Consider the following 20900-nt stretch of genomic DNA (forward strand, 5'->3'; position numbering starts at 1 on the left):
GGCTTCGCTGCCGCCCGCGCGGGGGCTCCTCATGGTGCAGCGAGGGTCGGGATGTCGAAGACGCTGAAGAAGAAGAAGCACTGGCTCAGCAAGGTGCAGGAGTGCGCGGTGTCCTGGGCCGGGCCCCCAGGCGACTTGGGCACGGAGATCCGCGGCGGCGCAGAGCGCGGCGAGTTCCCCTACCTGGGGCGGCTCCGCGAAGAGCCCGGCGGCGGCGGCGGCGGCACCTGCTGCGTGGTGTCTGGCAAAGCGCCCAGCCCGGGCGATGTGCTGCTAGAGGTGAACGGGACGCCGGTCAGCGGGCTCACCAACCGGGACACGCTGGCTGTCATCCGCCACTTCCGCGAGCCCATCCGTCTGAAGACGGTGAAGCCAGGTGAGCGATCCGGCTGGGGACCCGCGTCCTCCCTGTCGGCCCGGCTGTGGCCGGCTCTTCGGGGGAGGGGGAGGGGCGGCGTCCAGGCTTCCCATTTTGCTGTTGGGGAAAACTGAGCCCGGTTTCTAGCCACCAGGAATTGGCTTCCAGGAATTGCCACCAGGAGCTGGCTTTCCTAATCCAGCTCCGTCCCCCACCGCAGACCAGAGTTATTTTTTTATTTTGTTTTTGCCTAGAGAAGGCCATCTCCTCTTCTGCTCTTCTTTGTGGCAAAGGTCCTAGGATGGTAGTATTTTCTTTGTAATGGCCATCTGCGTCTTCTCACAGGGAAAAGGGCTTTACTATGGAGATCCGTCGCCTGATCGAGTGCGAAGGTTAACTCCCCTCCCCCTCAAAATACCTGGGAGGGGTTCAGCTGCCCTGGTGCGCCGGGCATACCAGGAAACATCTGGGATCTGACAGTCCAACTCTGTTGATCCAGGTGGTACCCGTGTCTGGGTACCGATGAGATGAGGTACAGTGCGTGTTATGTGGAGCCGTTGTGTAGTTTGGTATTTGGAGGAAGACCTAGGTGTCCAGCGGAGCCAATGCTTCTGGAAAGCTTCTGGAGTCGACAGAACTGATTGAAGCGATGGGTTAAAAAAAAAAAAAGAACCCTCGTTGCCTTGGTGGCTTGTATGCTACTAAAATGTGCTGCAAAGCACGTTACGTTGGTGGCACACTTGCTAGTTGCAAAGCATTGATCAGACTGCGTACAGTCTGATCTGATAGTATGTAGTAGTCTTAGGAATTTGCAAAGACGTTGGTCGTTTCAGTATTGGGGAAATGTGGTTCTGGCGTCTGAGATGGCCGGAGACAAGAGAATTATGATTAATCATCGTATTAGAAATCAGATTGTTTTTGCTGAATGTGCTCCATGAGCACAGGGTGCATCTGAATATATTGGGCTGCCAAATTGTTGACCTGGACCAGATTTGGTCTTTCCCTTCACCAAATGTTAGAAAATTCTAGAGAAAATTGCACTCCTATATCTTTTCTTTCTCAGCTTACTTTGAGCTTAACTGCAACTTACGGTTTGATTGCAGTGTACGTTTGTTGTGGGTATGTAACACACGTAATCCTACAATCTTAAATGAAGGTTCTCTTCATCCAGCCTATTCTCTCATATTCATTTTGAGTTTTTCATTTATGTGAGGCTTTCTTATTGTTAATTTTTAGAGCTTTTCCTATGTTTTTGAGAATCGTAAGATTCTCAGCTCTTAACTTCCAAAACCATAAGTGAAGGGTGGAAGACAGACTGAAATTCAGCCTGTCAGTTTGTAGTATGCAGAAATACTATGCAGACAGCATTTACTAGCCTAGTTGACATCCTATAAGCCAGTGAATAATAACACCTGCATCATTGTTTTGTTTTGATCAGTTGGGGCTTTGCTGAGAGTAACTGTGGTCTAAAAAAAGTCATAAAGTTGAAAGGTTGATGAGGAAGCTGATACGTTCCAAATCATTCTGATTCTTTTAGAAGGCTAGACATGACTTTAGATTGTTCCTTAATAAATTTCAGTCTGGTTTACATGCCATTCACTTTTCAACCTTTACATACAATTTAAGAAAATATTTCAGTAGAGTGTTATCCAGTAGTATTAGTTAACTGCATTCAACAAATCGTCTATGATCCAGAATGTAGTTAGCATTTTTATATTAAGAAAATTTTGCCTTCTTGGCATCCAGAGACACTGTCCTATTTTAAATACTTAGCCAAATAAAGGGAATGACTTATGTCAATGGCTGCAACACATCTTATTAATAACAGTTCTGAATGCTGTGCTTGCTTTTTAAAGATATGCTCAGCATTCATAATTTGTAATGGATAGCATTGTTTCTGTCAGCTGAGATTTAATATTTTGTTCTAAGCAAATTTTAATTTAAAAATTTTAATCTATTTTAGGTAGTATATTAAATGACTTTCTTAAATGGCTTTGCTTAAAAGCAGCATTTGTAATAAATAGCAAGGGTTTTGCACATTGAACACAAGCTTTAAATACTAGAAATAAAGATCTTAAGTTATTTTTCAAACTCTGGATTTTACTTATTTTATTTTATTTTTTTGGTCTTTTTTGAGACAGAGTCTCCCTGTGTCTCCAGCTGCCTGGAACTCACTCTGTAGACCAGGCTGGCCACGAACTCACAGAGGATCCGCCTGCCTCTGCCTCCCGAGTGCTGGGATTAAAGGCGTGCGCCACCATGCCCAGCTGGATTTGATTTTTTTTTTTTTTAAAGCCTAAGTATGGCACAGTGGTTAAGAGCACTGACTGCTCTTTCAGAGGACCCGGGTTCGATTCTCAGCACCCACATGGCGACTATAAACCATCCTTAACTACAGTTCCAGGGGAATCTGAAGGCATTGCACGACATGGGTGCACTCACATACTTGCAGACAATACACTCATACACATAAAATAAAAATAATAAAATATTTTAAAAAAGCTTAAGTATAAAATCATCTTCAGAGGTGACAATGATTCTATATGGTTATATTTCACTTAGAAAATGATGAAATTACAGAGTAAGCTGATCTAAAATGAAACCTGCCCTGCCTCTCCCCCCCCATTTTATCATTTTATCACTTTGTGAGAGAGATGGATTTCTTTAATTTAAATAAAGTATTATACAGCAGACTTAGCTAGTAACTCTGTTAAACTGTATTCATTCATAACAGTCGTTAGATGCTAGTGTAGTGTAAGACTAGACTGCAGCCATTTTTGTAAGGTGTCATCTGTAAGATGTTAACGGGAATGATCATACTGTCTTCTGACAGCCTGGTAGAAGGATGAGCTTGGCTGTAGGACATGCTGCAGGGCTGCTTCCAGCCTCAACTTTTTCTCTTGGAGATGTTGAGGGGAGTTGGGCCAACGCAGTGACATTCCTGCCGGACTTAAGGCTCTTTCTGGTATGGTTGTTTCAACCTTCGATTTAGTTGTATTTTTTTCCCCTTTGTTACAATCTTTAATGGGTAATTAAAAATAGCTCTTTGAGGGACTGGAGAGATGGCTCAGGAATTAAGAGCACTGGCTGTTCTTGCAGAAGATCTGGGTTTGAATACCAGCACCCACATGGCGGCTAACAGTCATCCATAACTCCACTTCCAGGGGATCTGACACCCTCTTCTGACCTCTCTGGGCATTGCACAACACAGGTGCACTTACATACATGCAGGCAATACACTCATACACATAAAATAAAAAAAAAACCCTGAAATTGGTTCCTTCTGAATTAGGGAGTTTCTTATTGTTTTGGTGTTAATATAGAACTTAGCAGTCAATACTTTATCTGTTCCTAGGAGAATCTGTAGTTCTACTTATTAATTGGTCCAACTAGTCACCTGTTTCTTAATTGTGATCTGTGTAGTTTTGGTTGTTTTTGGCTTTTTAAAAAGATTATTTTATGTGTATGAGTTATGCCTGCATGTATGTAAGCGCACCCCTGTGGTGCAGTGCCCTTGAATAAAAAGGTGTCAGATTCCCTGGAAATGGAGTTGCAGATGGTTATTAGCTGTCATGTAGGTCCTAGGATTCGAACCTTGGTCTTCTACAAGAACAGCCAGTGGTCTTAACTGCTGAGCCATCTCTCCAGCCCCTTGTTTCGTTTTTTAAGAGAAAAGTTGTCACTTGAATTTGAGCTTAGGTTTTCCCAGAGGTAAAGAAAGTTGAGCTTTGGATAGCTGGTAAAACTCTTTCATGATATGATCCTGTCTCCAGCATGAATGTGTGTAATTTTACTTCAGAGTATATTCTTAAGCAGTTTTTATTTGGATTAATGAGGCAATTTTTGTTTTAAAATTTCCCCACACTATGAATATGTAGAGTTTTAGGGTATATAAATATTCATTTTATTATGTCTTTAAATATTGCAGCCATTGTAAATTACATGGATTTTATTCCAGTTAAAGATTAAGTATTGTGTTATAGCCTAAGAACATGAAATCATTGTGTACTGCCTTATTATGCACACATCACATTGGGCTGCTCTAACTCCAGGACTTTCATCTAGGGATGAAAATCATAGGGGACATTTTGTTTAATGCAGTTAAGGAGTGTGTTTAAATAACTAATTTGAAATAGAGTTTGTATTGTGTTAATTAAATGCAGGAGAAGTGTTCATCACTCTGGGATATTCAGTGTCTAAAGAAATTATTGTTAAAATGAGCTTGTCCCTAGAAATATATTCTCTTTGGTGAAGAAACATTACTAGATGCTTTTAAATGAAGAATGTCTATGATATGCAAGTAACAAACCTCTGTGCCTTCTCAACTCTTGGATATTTGTGCTAGTTTTTTAATATAGTGGGTAATTTAGGATGTCTGGTGAGTTTTGATTAAGTGGTTGTAATATCTGAAGATGAGAAGAGCAATAGAAATGAGACTTTACTGCTAGCCTACTAGGTTTGTAATACTGCAAAGTATTCAGTATATTTTTTAGCCAATAGAAACTAGAGATTAGGTAAGATAGCCCCTTTGTTGGGGACAGTTGCATCAAATTTTGATAAATCTTACATTTGAAACATTCCTGCTTTTCCAGATTTTGGTAGCTGCTGCTTTTTTTTTTTTTTTCTCTAAAGGTAATAACTTTGGTGGTTTAGGTTCAGGATTCCTATGATTAATGGGCATATTCCATAGCAACAGAACTGATTTGTTGACTCTTATTACATCATTAACATCTTTGTACTTAAAAACTTGTTTTTGATGTCATTTTGTAGTACTGCATCCAAGCATCTCCCACATATTTTTGATTTACTTTTTTAGTTTATTATTCTGGTTACCTTATTGGTTGGTATTCCTATTACTCCGGCATAATTAGCTTGTAAATTTTGCTTTCCTAGGTTGAGGTCTTTAAAAAAAATTCTTTAATTTATTGCTATCTTAGTGGTATAAATACATATACTTAATATTTAGCCCTTCCAATTTTTTAGATCACTTTTATTCAAGTCATTGCTAAAATTGAATTTCATGGAATATAACACTTTCTGGAAATACAATTTACTTTTGAAGTTTTGGGGAGTACTTTATAAAAACACTTGTTATAAGAGAGGTTTCAGTGATTTTTAAAAATTTGTTCTCTAGTTTATATAAATTAATGATAAAGCACATATAAATTTATATGACTATCTGACCTGTGAAGTCTTTTGGGGTGAATAATGTCATACAGCATCTTCGGTTTATAACCCCTAGGTTCTTTTAAAATTTTGTGAGCACTTAGTGTTTGGGGACTAGTTTACAGATTTTTTCTCCACTCTTCTCTTCCTTCCTCCTTCTCCTCTTCCCTTAATAGTTTTTCTTACTCTGTAGCCTTGGCTGGCCTCTAACTTGTAGGCAGATCTCCTGCCCCTGCCTCCTGAGTGCTGGAATTACAGGGGTGTGCCATCACACCCAGTAAAAATTTCATTTTTGAATCACTCTAATATTCTCTATCAGTTTCAGAGTCTACTGATTTTAAAGTGATTTTTGGTCCTCTCTGTTAGAAAGAAGGAAATGTTTTGGCATTGAAGACTCCAACTTTGTCACCTTGAATTCACTACTTTTTACTCTGTCCTGAAATATTGAGAAATATGTTTCTTCAGGTACGACATTTTGGTGGGGAGACTAGATGCCCTGAATATAAGATTTCTGCTGAGACTGGTGAAGTACTCAGCAGTGTGGAGGCTGGTATTGTGTACTTGTTTGTGGTAGAGAAGAGGCAAATCCATTCATTGCTTTTCCTGTCCTTGAAGAATCAGTTACTCAGAATGTATTCCACGGAAAGCTGCTGCTTTTACTTTATTAAGAGAAAATGAAAAAAAATGGCTTATCAGAACATTACCCTTCTTCAAACACCTAGTGATGTTCCCACAGCAACTAGCACTGGCCATGTCAAATGAGTCAGAAGTGGTGTGTTCAAAAAGCACAGAGTTATAGGAACTGAGTGACTGACTGGCAAGGATTCCTGTGAGAAAGTCTTTCCTTTATTTCACCTTTCTTCCAGTATTTAAAACTCTTCAGATGAGTTTTAATATGAATTGTAGTGAAAACTAAACTTAGTAAGGGCCTGGAGTGTGCTGCTCTAAAAAGTTACTGTAAGCTGAAGGTGGTGGTGGGCTCTGCTACTTGGTAGGCTGAGGTGGGATAATTGAGAGTTCAAAGCTGGTTCGGTTTACATAGTGAGACTCTGTCTCAGTGAGGGGGGTGGGGGAGGGAGGAAGGAGAGATCTCAGCAACGATTTTTGATTCCTAAGTTATTACACAAAAAGAGAAAGATATGAATAACCTTTTTTTTAAAGCCCTTAATTTGCTCACAAAATGCTGTATTGTGCCATTTTTAGAACGATTTTCCCATGCCACCCATGTTGGAATCACTGCTATGTTTTGGTTGAACACCAGATTAAGTAATTTGCTTGAAAAATAAAATTCTAAGAAATTATCCTCATGTGGGTGTAACTAGTGAAACTTTGGGAGTTAAATTTATATATGAGGTAGAAGAAAGGACTCATCTTTATGTCTTGGTAGGGTTCTTTTTATGTACCCTTGTTTTCTGACTTGGCTGGTTGGGGAGGGAATTGTAAAGAATTTTGAACTTATTTTGGCTTTGAAAGATAGGTAAGTTTTGGTTGAGCTGTAGAGGGACATTTTTAGTAGCAGATTAATAGAAAAACATAGGGCAAGAATGTTCAATGTATAAAGATCCGTAGGGTGTTCCATCTCAATAGTTTCTATACAATTGCATATTAGAATCATTTCATCTTGTATGAAATTTTTATTTCATACATTATAAAATAATTGGGAAACAGAGCTTCATATTGTTTAAATGTGGAGTTCTGTAATGAATTATCCCTGATAATGTTCTTTAAATTCTAGCTTGAAACGTGTTTTCTCCTAATAATAATGCTATTGATGTATTTAATGTTATTTCTGTGTTTAGCCTCATAAGGTACTACTATAAGTATTCTTATTTTACCCATAATACATTTGAAGTATTACTCTCAGTACTAATTCTTTATGGTTAACAGGCTTATTTGTGTTGCTTTGAAAACACAACAAATTTTATGGGAAAATATAATTTGTTTTAAAAAGGGAACTTAGCCAGTTGGTTTCCAATGACAAGGGTGGTATCAATATATCTTTATTTCCCTACTACCCCAGAAATTTTATGTAGTTGGTGACTATATCACAGTGGTTCTGAAGAGCAAGCTCCACATTATTTCAGTCATTCCAACATGGCCAAGAGAGCACAGACTACATTTTGGGGATGCTAATTTCACTTGTGATATATTAAATACCCGAGAAAGGGCAGTCTGTGCTTATAGATTTAGTGAGTTTGTTTTATTTACACATTAGAGATATTGTTTAAGACAATCTCTAAAGGGTTACATAGATTAGTGGTATTGTCAGCTTTGGTTAGAGAAGCTTCCTTTTGCTGTGGACAACAGTAACTGCAAAGACTTATAACTAGTCGAAGTGATGAAAATAAATGACAGTTGAATGCTCAGCCATACATGGGACATCTGTACTACCCCCTCCAAGGTTCAGGTACAAGAGGTAGAAAGACTGTAAGAGCCAGAGGGAGTGGGGTGTGGTATAGAACCCTGACTTCTGGCCGGGACACTGTTCATGATGAACTCTTGAACTCATAGCATTCAGCATCTATGATTATAAAATGTGCATAAGATTGGGCTGGACAGCATCCTATTGTGGAGGGGGGAAGAGCTCATGAGGCCCACCCCTCCCTGAGGAGTTATATAAAGCTAATGGTTGCTGGGTGAGGGAAAGACATTTTCTTTAGTGGTATAGCCACTGGTAAGGTACCCATGTATCTGTAAACAACTCCTCTCCCATACTTCTGTAAGTAACCATAATGAAACTCATTGGGTCATCAAAAGAAATAAAGGGGGGGATTTAAATTTTCTTGCAATAATTTATTTGGGTTTTAAAAAATATTACTCATAGGGAGTTATCCCACACCTGACAGAGATCTTCATTTATTAACTGGTCTGTTCTGGGTGAAGAACACTCAGGGTACTTATGTTTAAACTCCTTTTTAATTATACTTTAAAAAAATATTATGGAATGGGAGGGAATTAGAAAAAATTTTGCCTTAAACTAGTTGTTAGGATGTATTCTGTTTAGAATGTCCCTTCCTATTGTCTTGGATTTGCAATATGAACAGTAACTGATAAAAATTTCTAACATTTAAGCTGGGCATGGTGGCACATGCCTTTAATCCCAGCACTCGGGAGACAGAGGCAGGCAGGTCTCTGTGATTTCAAGGCCAGCCTGGTCTACATAGTGAGTTCCAGGACAGCTGGGGCTACAGGGAGACCCTGCCTCAAAAAACAAAACAAAACAAAAAACAAACAAAACCCTTTTAAAACTCCACTGGAGTAATAATACAGAAACATTGCTCTTTGAATCTAATTATCTAGCTTGCACAGATTTCTGTGATGAATAGTTTAGAACTCAGCAGTTAAGTTAACGTAAAACCTAATTCACGCATCAATTTTGAAAATTCTCTAAGAAGACAAACAGGAAAGGTAGCTCTGAACCCTTAGGAAATAAGCGTTCTTAGAACTTCTCATGTTTCCTTATGGTATCCAATAACAGATTCCATGCAGGACTTTGATGTACTCTGTGCCCTTCTCTTTGACTCATTATTGTGAGGAGAGGTCTGTGGTATTCTGTGATTGGTGAGACTTGGATGACAGCTCCTTTTTTGCAGCTAGGTATAGATAGCACCATGGGATTAATCTTTAAAGCAGAACCCCAAGAGTTGGGAGAGGGGAGTTCCTCCAAGGAAGGGAGCCTAAGCAGACAACACAGAAAGTGACGTCTTTTAATACATTTAATATCTCTTACTTTGAGGCTAACTGTAGGACATAGTTGTTATAAAGCTATTATTTAAACAACAAACAAACAAAAAAATAGATACAGGCTAAAGAACAAAACCGAGACACTAGCTTTATCACGTATTTTGCTCAAATATTGCTCCATTTGAGATGTTTTTAAATTTGAAAACTACTTTTGTGTAAAAATGTAGGTGTGGGGCTGGCAAGATTGTTCAGTGGTAGAGTTACTTGCCACCAAGCGTGGCACCCTGAGTTGACTCACAGGACCCATGTGATGGAATGAAAGAATCTACTCCCTCCAGGTTGTCCTCTGATCTTCACACACATGCTGTGGCACATGCACACACATGCACACAAACACAATGCACATAAATAAGTGCAGTAAAAATAAATAAAGTGGCTTTGTGAGAAAAAAAGTTTAGATGTTTAGGAAATTGAGGTGCTGATTCTTGGATATGTTCAGTTGAGGAATACTATTTGTAAGTGTTCTCTCACTTATTGAAACAAAACAGCAACAACAAGCACAAGTAAGGTTCTCCAAATTAGTGCTGATTGTTCTTATGTAGCTGAAATACTTTGGAGGATCATTTAATAACTTTGGTGGTGAGAAAAAGATGACAGCATTGTTTTATATTATTTCTGAGAGTTCCTAATTATTCCTTTTAACTATGATCTCCTAGAACTACCTTACTGACTTCTAGCTTGGAAACACTACTTAAAGTAGAGTATGATATGGTCGGTACCTGTTTAACCCCCAAAAAAGCTATTTGGCAGACATTGCAGGAAAAAAAAAAAAATCTCATCTCTTTTGTTAAAGGTTTTTTTTTTTTTTCTGCTTCTACTGGAAAACGGATATTCCAAGTAAGACTGGAGAGCTTAAGATTGGGATGGGGGCTGGAGAGATGGCTCAGCAGTTAAGAGTACTGACTGGTTTTGCAGGGGACCCAGGTTTGGTTCCCGGCACCCACATGGCGGCTAACAACCATCTGCAACTCTAGTTCCAGGGCATCTGACGCCTTCTTTTGACCTCTGTGGGCCTTGCATGACATGGGTGCACTTACACACATGCAGGCAATGCACTCGTACACATAAAATAAAAATAATAAAATATTTAAAAAAAGATTGGGATGAGGGCACAGGTCATTTTGGCTGTTTTAAAATAAAAAATTACACTTTTTATATTCTAATTACTGCATTAATTAATGCCTTCAGCTTTTGTAATACAAAGTATTTTTTATTTTTGCTTTTTTGGGTATCGCTACGTAGCTCAGGCAGCCTTAAACTCATAACCTTTCTTCCTCACTCTCCTGAGTGATGAAATTACAGACCTAGGCTACCACACCTGGCTAAAAATAATAATTTTAAAGCCAACCTTTATTTTATGCACAAATGGCTTTTGCTCAGTGTCATTTGATAGTTGGATCTTTAGTGAATATTAAATATTCATAAATTATTGGTATATAGTGATTGCAGGTAAAAATCAACATTTTAAGCTGGGTATGGTGCCACAAGCCTGTAATCCTAGCACGTGGGAGGTGTAGGCTGCAGGATCAGGAGTTTAAGGTCAGTCTTTGCTATATAGCAAATTTGAAATCAAACTGGGATATGTGAGACTTTGTCTCAAAAATAAAAAAACACACCCCAACCCGAAAACTACCACTACCAAAGCCCCCTAAAAAAAATCCCCAACAAAACAACAAACATAAAACATATATGGAATTGGGTATAATTTGTTAATATGAATTAAAATAGAGAGTTTGGTTTTTTTAATTTATTTTTTTGCCTCTAGATTTCAGCAGTGCAACTCAGATGGCATGTTGGGGTCATCACTGCTTGATTCTTTTTTTTTTTTTTTAATGAGTTTATTCTCTCTAGTGGTATCTTCTAGCCATATTTGGAAAATTACTGCTTCTACTTCAGAAGCCTATAATGACTAAAGTTCTCTAATACTAATTACATGTACTGATTACTTGAACCATGAAATCTGTTAAAATAATACATTCTTCCTTACCTCTGCTCACAGAGCTATCTTAACTTATTTCAATAGCTTTTGGGCAGAACATTTTGTCACAATGTTATTGATTTTAGCTAAAGGTTCTAGCCACCAATTTTAGTATTTGATTTAGGATAGAATAACATAGTAGTGAGAATTTTAAATTTTTTTTTTAACAGAGCTAAGTAGAATTATCTTGTGATGTAATGCTGTTAGGTTAAAAGCCACACTTCACCTTCCTTTTGGTGGCAGCTTCATGTTCAGACCACTGCACTGCATGTGTAACACAATTGTTCTGCCTTTGGAATGTACCATGGTGTACTAGCTGTCATTTACTGAATAACAACCATGTAGCAAGGCATTATACATCTTTCTGATAATGGTTTATAAGAACATATATGCTGGCAATCACATCTTCCTGTAAAGAAATTAGGACTCACATCTCTTCTTTAACATGAGGAAACTGAAATTCAGAGAGATTAACATGTCCAATTTCGTGCAGTGGGAACTATGAAAAGGAACAGCCCTAAGCCTTTCTCTTTCATTTTTTGGCTAGTATATTAGTTCATTATGTCTGAAAAATCTGCCTTTCTGTAGTAAAAGGAAAATCCCTAATTGAGTGGGTGTTATATGCAGTAAAACATTGGACAGGTACTTAAAATAAAAGCTTCATTGTTTGAGTCTGTTTCTAAACAAAGTTTTTGATAGTATAGTTTAATCTGTATGGCTAAACTGCAGTTATTCATAAGAATTATTTCAAATTGAAAGTTAGTCCTAATTCTTTCTACATTTATGAGAGAATAGTCTTAAGTAGTTACATGTAAAAGCCTGGATACCTTTAGAATGAATATACTTGGGAAGATTGTATACTTGATACTAGAAATAATACCTTGTTCTTACATTTCCTGTCCTTTTGGTGTGAAATTTACTCACGAGGTAGGTGTTTGTTAGCACACTTACCCTGAGATAAGTAGCCTAGGAAGTGTTCTGGTGAGTGTAGAATTGAATATTTTGAAACTAATGGTCTTTTATAAATATACAGACTCTTTTTTCAAGCATATTTTGCTTAAATAAAATTGAGCCGATCTAGAGCTAGAAGAATAACTCATTGTATTCAAGACCCCTCTTCTGCAGGTTTCAAGTACTATACACTAAGATGGATTCTTTGAAGAAGCAGTTCAAAGCAGGCTGCAGAATGTTGCCACCTCTTTAGTTTGTACTGATACACTTTCTATTTGGGCTTAAAGGTAGTCATCAGCAAGAAACTATAGCAGTCCAATCAGTACCATGATTTTATAGTTGAAGAAGTTGAGACTTACTAATGACATACTATGGACTAGAACCCAGGTCATCTGTTCCTTTCATTGTTTTGGTTTCTGGCATAAGAATTTACGTAGAAAATTGGTGATGAAAACTTATTACAGGTTCTGTCTCCTCATGGAATCTGCTTTCTTTTAGAATTGTGATGTGCTGGACTGTTTTTTAAAGCCATCAGCATGCACGAGTGTGGTTACAGGCAGTGGCTACCCAGAAATTGGTGCACATGAAAGAATTTTAATCATTATATGCCACAAGATTTCGGGGCCTTTTTAGCCTAACCTACTGCTGGAGCTTATAGTTAAAATATAAACAGTCATAAATTGTTAATTGATATACAGTTGAGTACTTAAATATTTTTGTTCTTGTTTTAGCTTTAAGAAAATATTTCTATCAAAGAGATTGTTCACTATGCTTTTAGTAAAATCCTCCTGAATAGTGGCTTCTGTGTGTTTCTTGCCCCATTTTGGCTACACTTTTACTTTTTGTTCCTGAGTAAACAGGGGATATAGTGAGAGAAAGTAAGTTTTCTGCCTGGGGATTTTCAGGGATGTGATAGGTGAGCTATCAAGGGCACTTTGGGCTCAGTGTCAGTAAGTTTGCTTGGCTGTAACAGGTATTGACATAATTGGAAGGAAAGACTGTGCTGCTGGGTATAGGACAGGCCATGGAATTGACTGTGTCCCAGAACAGAGAATGTACATGTGAGGCAGAGCTGAAGGAAGGAGTTCTGGGAAAACTATTCATCAGATAAGAGTGCTGCTGGGAATGGTGGGCTTGCTTGGCTATTTGTATGTGGAAGAAGAGCATGAGTGTGGGCAAGAAAAAAAAAAAAAACTTCCTACAATCAACATGTTACACACCCTTTGCAGTGTCTGCTAAAGGTCAGTGCAGGAAACAGAAAGAGATATAACATAGGGAATTAGTCATGTAGAGAATCTTTGAAAGGATAGAAGACTGAATTTTAGGTTGGGCCCGTGAGAATGATTTCCAGGACACTTCTGGAACAACTGTGGGGACAGCCACTTCTGCCAGTCAGGCAAATGACCATCAGAACATTGCCTGTAAAACTGTGGCAAGAAATACCACTTTAACTGTGATCAAGGAGCTCACACAGCCACCACCATTATCATTTTCACTACTAGAAGCAGAATGCAACATCTGGCTGCTGCTGCAATGGCTGTGGACTAGTGACTGGATGGTTTGAGAGCTGAATCTAGTCACTGCTGCTTCTGTTAGTCTATAAAATAATCAGGAAATTTTGAGTATTTATGACCTTTGTTTTTAATTTAATTCTAATTTTATGCAACTTAATTTGTAATATTGTTTGATAACTGACCCACAAAATTCTTAAAATGTAATAATTATCTTGCAAAGGTGTACAGACAGCTTCTGTTTCTCATTGCAAAACCTCTCAGCTGATGCTCTTACCCCTAGTTGGGATCTCTCTCCTTTTTGTCTTAGTTTAAGCTGGAGACTACACATTGTCATGTCCATGACCTTGTTTACGAGCTAAAAACAGCTAAAAGCTGTAAACTAGGGGATCTGCTTCACTTCTGCTTTCTGTGTCTTGCGTTTATTGTTTTAATAGTGGAACCACTGAATTTGTGTCACAATATTAGCTGTAAAGGAAGCTGGAAGATAACTTTAGTTTTCCAAACTGCTGTGTTTCAGCAAGGCATATCATAAGGAAGTGGATCCTGAGTGCCAGCTGATCCTTTCCCATACTCAATTTATTTTGTTTTATTGAGACAGGGTCTCACACTGTAGTCCCAGCAAGCCTTTAGTGCACCACTTACTGCCTCAGCTTCCCTAATGCTAGGATTATGGGTATGTGCCATGGCGACTCAGATTCATCTCAGACAATACTTTCAGGATGTGAGGGCTATCTGACTGTGACATCTGTCAGATGACTTCATTGATTTCCAAGAGTGATTCAGCTGATGTGACAGGTGTCTTCTTCCTCCCTTACTGCTTTATGTGCATTCCTTCCAGCTGCGTGCTTAGTCAAAGAGGATTACTTTCCTCAACAGAAGAGGACCAGTCATTGGTCAAGGGTGTAGGAGTAGCTACACTCTCCCCTGCTAGAACCTCCAAACAAGCTCTGAAATAGTACTTTAAAAATTACTTATTCATGGGGCTAGAGAGATGGTTCAGCAGTTAAGAACACTGACTGTTCTTGCAGAAGACCCAGGTTCAAATCCCAGCACTGACATGGCAGCTAACAACTGTCTGTAACTCCAGTTCCAGTAGATCCTACGGCCTCCTCTTTCCTTCATGGGCATTGCACGACACAGGTGCACTTACATATATACAGGCAATACACATATACACATAAACTAAAAATAATAAATTAAAAAAACAAATTATTTGTTTGTTATTTATAGTGAATGTGTGGATGCGTGTGCCATGGAGCTGGTAGAGGTCAAAGGATGAGTTTGTTGAGTTGGTTCTTTCTACCTTTACATGGCTTCTGGGTATCCAACTCAGGTTGTCAGACTTGCACAGCAAGCACTTTTACCTGCTGAGCCTTCTCACTGTCCCTCAATTGATATTTTAATCACAGTTTAGCTCATTCTTGATCGACTTTTGCCATTTTTAGGTTTTCTTTTTAAAATGGACTATAGTTGAAATGATTTGTAGGGTTAGTAATTTTTAATATCTGCAGTGACATTTTTAGTAGGTTGACCTGTATTTAACATACCTGCTACTGAGCCGTCTGTGTTCTATATAATTTAATACCAGTCTTCCTGTGAGCCATGGGTATCCAGAGTAGGTAGGCTCCTTAACTGATTTATTGACTGGTCAGTGACCTGTTATTCCTATGGCTTAAAAAGATGAGTAGAGGCCAGTATGAACCATTTCTGGGGTTTTGAGTTCAGATTAAAAGGAATGAATTTCCATGTAGGGGTAAGGAGTTTCACATGGGATTTCACTATATTCTTTTTTTAAAAGACAATTCTTTTTTGTTTAATATTTTATTTATTATTTTTATTTTATGTGTATGAGTATATTGCTTGCATGTATGTAAGTGTACCTGTATCATGCAATGCCTGTGGAAATCAGTAGAGGGCATTGGAGTTCCCTGGAACTGAAGTTATGGATAGTTGTTAGCTGCCATGTGGCTGTTGGGAATCAAATCCAGGTCCTCTGCAAGAGCAGCCAGTGTTCTTAACTGCTGAGCCATCTCTCCAGCCCCTACTTCTTTATGTTCAGCAATTGGATCAAAGGGTACAGAGTTTTCAAAATGCAGAGAATGGATTTTGGGATTTACCGTAACACAGTGGGGCGATTATAACCAATAATAATGTGTTTCAAAATAACGGTAAGTTTCAGCTCTCACCATAAAAGGGATAGAAAATAAAGGTGATATGTTAATGAACTTGATTTAATCATTCCACATTGTTTACATATAGCAAAACATCACATTGTACCTCATGAATGTTTATCATTATAATTTGTCAGTCAGTAGTATTTTACCCCGTGTACCAAATCAGTCATCTTGGAAAAATGAATAGATTAAATGGTTTTTGCCTTTCTTCCTTATTCTTTTCTTATGGTGCTGGGGATTAAACCCAGGGCCTCTTGCATGCTAAGCATGCACTCTGCCATTTAGCTATACTCCCAGTCAGGTTTTTGTTTTTTAGAAAAAAAAATTAAGAAAAATTGCAAGTCAGGGCTGGAGAGATGGCTCAGTGGTTAAGAGAACTGGCTCTTTTTGCAGAGGACTCTGGTTTGGTACCCAGTACCTACATGGTGGCCAACAATAGTCTGTAAGTCCAGGTCCAGGGGATCCAAATGCCCTCTTGGGCATTGCACACATGTAGTACACTTACATCCATGCAGGTAATAACACTCATACACCATAAAATAAATAAATAGAAATTTTGCAAGTCAGTTGTCAAACACAGCTGTTATTAATTAAATTGAAAAAATGGCTGGAGAGGTGGTTCAATGGTTGAGAGCTTTTGCTCCTCTTGTAGAGGACCTGGGTTTGGGTCCCAGCACCCATGTTGGGTGTTTCACAACTGCATGTAACTCCTGCTTTATGAGCTCTGATGCCCTCTTCTGGGCTCTATAGGCACTGCATGCATGTCCATAGACCCACACTCAGGCACACACATATACGTATAATTACAAATAAAAATAAAATACCTGCCAGGAGTGATTGCTCATGTCTTTAATCCCAGCACTTGGGAGGCAGAAGCAGGTAGATCTCTGAATTCAAAGCCAGTTTGGTATACATAGTGAGTTACAAGCCAGCTAGGACTACCATTAAGTTGGCTACAATTACAAGTAAATAAAAGCAGAGAGACTAAATACTGAAAATTGTTTCTTAATATTTTGAGTGCTTTTGAGTGTCTTTTTAATCTATTATGTTTATCTGTATGATGCAAATGCTATGTAACAGCTTGCTGTTACTGTTACTTTCCCAGCTCTGTTTTCACTGTTGTCACAGTTGACTATGGGTGTTTTTAGCATTTATAGAATACCTCACTGATTGTCAGATGGGGAAGGAAAATTAGTATTGGAAAATCAGTGTTGGATCATGATAAATATGAAAACTAAAATTATGGGAGAAGCAGCAGAAAAAGCAGATGCGTGGTGTAGACCTGAATGGTAATAGCAGAGTGCTGGAGAGAAGGAAGGGCGACTTTTCTCAAGGCCAGAATTGTTCTAGAATAATTTTAGAGTTCTAATCTCCAAGATACTCAACTGTATTTGCCTTTCTGTTCTTGAAATTATATGAACTTGTGAATTTCTGTGTTATTGACCTTCATGGAACAGTCTGAATTTTATTTATTTGTTTATGGTTGTGTGCCCTGCCATGAAGAATAGGCAGTAAAATGTTGGGTTCAGATTTTTTGGCATAGGATATAGGTAAAGATGCTAAAGAAGTAAGGAAGAAATCTGATCTTGTATATAAGACTTTCCAGAGAGAGGCATTTGTGACTTGTGTTAATATATGGTCCATAGTTTCAACCTCAGCACATTGTAGCTTTCGAGATCAGAACAGATTTCAGGGTGGTATGGCCATAGACTAGAGTACAGTTTTAATTAATTAGTTTTTGTTTTTCACTTATTTGTATGTGTGTGGGTGCCCATGGAGACAAGAAGAGGGAGCTGTACAGCTGATGTGGGTGCTGGGAACCAAACTTGGGTCCCCTGGAGGCTGGAGGAGCAGCAAGTGCTCTTAACCACTGAGCCATCCCTCTAGCCCTGACCCAAGTACATTTTAAACTAGAGTAAAACTGAGGTCTGTATTGAGGAGATGCCTCTTAGAAGTTTTTTAAATTTTGTGAATTTTTTTTGGGGGGGGGTTCTTTTTGAGACAGGGTCTCCCTTTAGCCTCACCTGGCCTGGAACTCTCTATGTAGACCAAGCTAGCCTTGAACACACAGAGATCAGCCTGCCTTTTCCTCCTGAGTGTTAGGATTAAAGGCGTGTGCTACCACACCTTTGATTATAGCTGATTATAGCTATTTGTACATGGAGTACCTTTTACTATACACATGTCCTAAGCCTTAAAGCCTGGAGAGTGTTGGGTCTTCTGAGGACACTGTTGTATCTCATGCCTGTGCCTTAAGATGCCGACTGTAGATCTGTCTCTTGTCTGCAGCTCACAGCCTGAACCTCCCTGCTGCCTTTGATCAGCTGCTTGTTCTCTCTGCTCATCTCTCCAGCTTTATTTTCTCTTTACTCAGATTGTTTCTCCCACGCTTGTCTGCTTTCCAGAGAAAAAACTAACTTTGTATAGATGTTGCCAGCCTATTGAAGTACTCCTTACCATTGTGGGTTGTTTACTTTAGGTGGTATTCTCCCTTTTGTTATGTTGATCCTGGCTTAGATATACATTCACATATAGATGCATATGTATGTATGTACACACACATATTGCATTTTTGAATTTAAAAATATTCTCGAAGCCTAGTTTCAAAGATAGATGATATATTACTTTTATTTCGTACCCTTGTTTTAGAGGCTCAAACTAGACTCATAAATCATTCCTTCTAAAAGTCATTTTATGTTATTTTACTTTTATTATTATTATTATTTTATTTTATTTTTTGTCTTTTTGAGACAGGGTTTCCCTGTAGCCCCAGCTGTCCTGGAACTCATCACTTAGACCAGGTTGGCCTCGAACTCACAAAGATCCACCTGCTTCTGCCTCCCAAGTGCTGGGATTAAAGGCGTGCTTATCACACCCAGCTCTAAAAGTCATTTTAAAAAAGAGAAGTTCCAGGACAGCTGGGGCTACAGGGAGACCCTGTCTCAAAAAGACCCCCCCCCCCCAAAAAAAAGAGAAGTAAAGTCCATCATGTGCACATTATTTAGGCAGAGGGAACTCCTCAGTGTAAGGATCCTAATATATTACTGGAGCAGAAAGACCAGTGTGGCTGGCACCCAGGAGACGAGGGGAAAGCTTGGAAGAGATTGAAGAAAGTGACAGGTGCCAATAGAGGTCTGTAAACCACAGCAAGGAATTTGGATTTTATTTTCCTTTTCTTTACGTACCTCCCCCCTTTCCTTTCTCCTCCTTTCTCTTCCCCTCTCATACTCCTTTCCTCTTACTCCTCTCATTTCTTTCTCTTCATCCTTCTCCTCTCCCCTTTATCCTTTCTTTCCCTCCTTTGTGCTGGGGAATGTTCTACCGTAGAGCCAAAACTTTGGATTGGATTTTATTTATTTTTAAAGTCACTGAAAGTACAGAGGTGGAGAATGGTTGTCTGGTGTATATTTCAAAAAGCCACTGAGATTTCAAAGTGAGACAGGGAGGAAAAAAGACCTTTTAGATTAGAAGAAAATGATGGCTCGGACTTTTATTAAGAGTAGTGGCAGTGAAATGAAGTGGTGAATAGATTTGAAATATGTTTTGAAAGAGGAAATGACAGAACTTGCTGACTGCAGGGTAAGGAAAGGAAAGGACTTCAGGAGGTGTCTAGGTTTTTGCTTTGAACAACTAAGTGAGTGGTGTTACCATTTCTAGGAATAGGAAAGACCAGAGGGTGGGTAGCATGATTAGGTTCTTGTGTATGTGTGTATGAAAGAGTGTGTGTGTGTGTGTGTGTGTGTGTGTGTGTGTGTGTGTGTGTTGTGTGTGTGTGTGTGAGAGAGAGAGAGAGAGAGAGAGAGAGAGAGAGAGAGAGGTACATCCATCACTTAAGATTAATTTTTTTTACTTTATTATGTGTAACACACCCCTTACTCATCCATTAGTCTATCTTATTTTTATGTATTTTAAGGGAAATTGTAGTCATCAATGCCTTTCCCCAAGGAAGGCTTTTTAGTGCCCCCAACCCCAGTTTACAGATGAAAAATCTAAGGTTTGGCAGAATATGTGCTCTAGTTCTTATAACTAGCAATTATTCGTAGATCTAGGATAAGTATGTAGGTTATCATTAGTTTAGGACTCTAATTTGATTATGTTTTAAATTACACTTAAGTATAAAAGCAAAAACTGAGTGTGGTGGTATATTCCTGTAATCCCAATACTTGGGAGGTGGAGGCAGGAGCATGAGTCATTCAAGGCCAGCCTGAATTATGTGAAATACTGTCTCAAAAAACCAAATACCATAAAAAGCACAAAAAATAAAGTGAATTTTGGAAACAGAACAAGTTTTTTTTTTTTTTTTTTTTTAAACCAACAGGATTATGGCTAAAATCTCCAGGATCCAAGTTTCAAAGACAAAAAATGCAAAAGATAAACTAAATCCTGTTGCATTTGATTGGATTACAGAGTTAGTTTGGCACTTAGGACCTGTAGAAAAGCATTGTGTAGTACAGAATTGACAATATTTTTGGTTGTTTCAGGAAAGTAGCTTGGAATTCCAAGCATTAATTCTCTTTACAAGGCCTATGCATTAGCATGTGTTCCTTGCATACCTACAGTGCACTAAGCCCATGTCAGAACTAGAGATACAAAAGGGAACGGTTTAAGTTCTGTGCTTTGAGGGAATTCAACTTTTAACTTCTTTTTTAATTATTAAAATTTCTCTTCATCTTTTGCGATATGCTTGTTTAGAAAATAAAGTTTAAAAAGGTAGAAAAGCTTATTTAATATAGGCGAGCTTTAGCTTTGGTGGTAAAAGTATATGTACATAACAGACTGCAGAATTGAATCACTCTCCAGGAATATGAAGGGCAAACATGTTTTTCATTTGCTTTGCATTAGTATTTTACTTTCTAAGATGTGAAAATATGCTATTTTGGTTTCTGTCTGATGGAGTTTACAATCTAGGCTATCACTTGTTGGTATCAGACCTGGAAATTAATACTGATTGAAGTTGGCACAAAAATATGAAGCATATTTTATTTATTTATTTATTTATTTATTTATTTATTTAT

At 38.4% G+C, this 20900-nt stretch overlaps 1 protein-coding gene and 1 non-coding gene across 4 annotated transcripts in view; one reads left to right on the top strand and one right to left on the bottom strand.

Moving 5' to 3' along the window:
* The first annotated feature begins 6 nt into the window (after nt 1–6).
* The window catches only part of Magi3 (membrane associated guanylate kinase, WW and PDZ domain containing 3), a 271037-nt gene continuing 250143 nt past the window's right edge, over nt 7–20900 (top strand). For 2 of the 3 annotated variants that reach the window (XM_029563987.1, XM_017798421.2), the window contains exon 1: nt 7–376. In XM_029563987.1, the coding sequence (XP_029419847.1) occupies nt 52–376 (325 nt within the window). In that variant the 5' untranslated portion in view covers nt 7–51. The remainder of the gene's footprint in view (nt 377–20900) is intronic. The other variant, XM_017798420.2, reaches the window with a different exon arrangement.
* LOC115070555 lies at nt 11012–11080 on the bottom strand. Its single transcript, XR_003849713.1, has one exon. It is a non-coding gene; the product is annotated as a small nucleolar RNA SNORD95 (small nucleolar RNA).

Source organism: Nannospalax galili, unplaced genomic scaffold (assembly GCF_000622305.1).
Source record: "Nannospalax galili isolate Female #2095 unplaced genomic scaffold, S.galili_v1.0 scaffold475, whole genome shotgun sequence".
NCBI lineage: Eukaryota > Metazoa > Chordata > Mammalia > Rodentia > Spalacidae > Nannospalax > Nannospalax galili.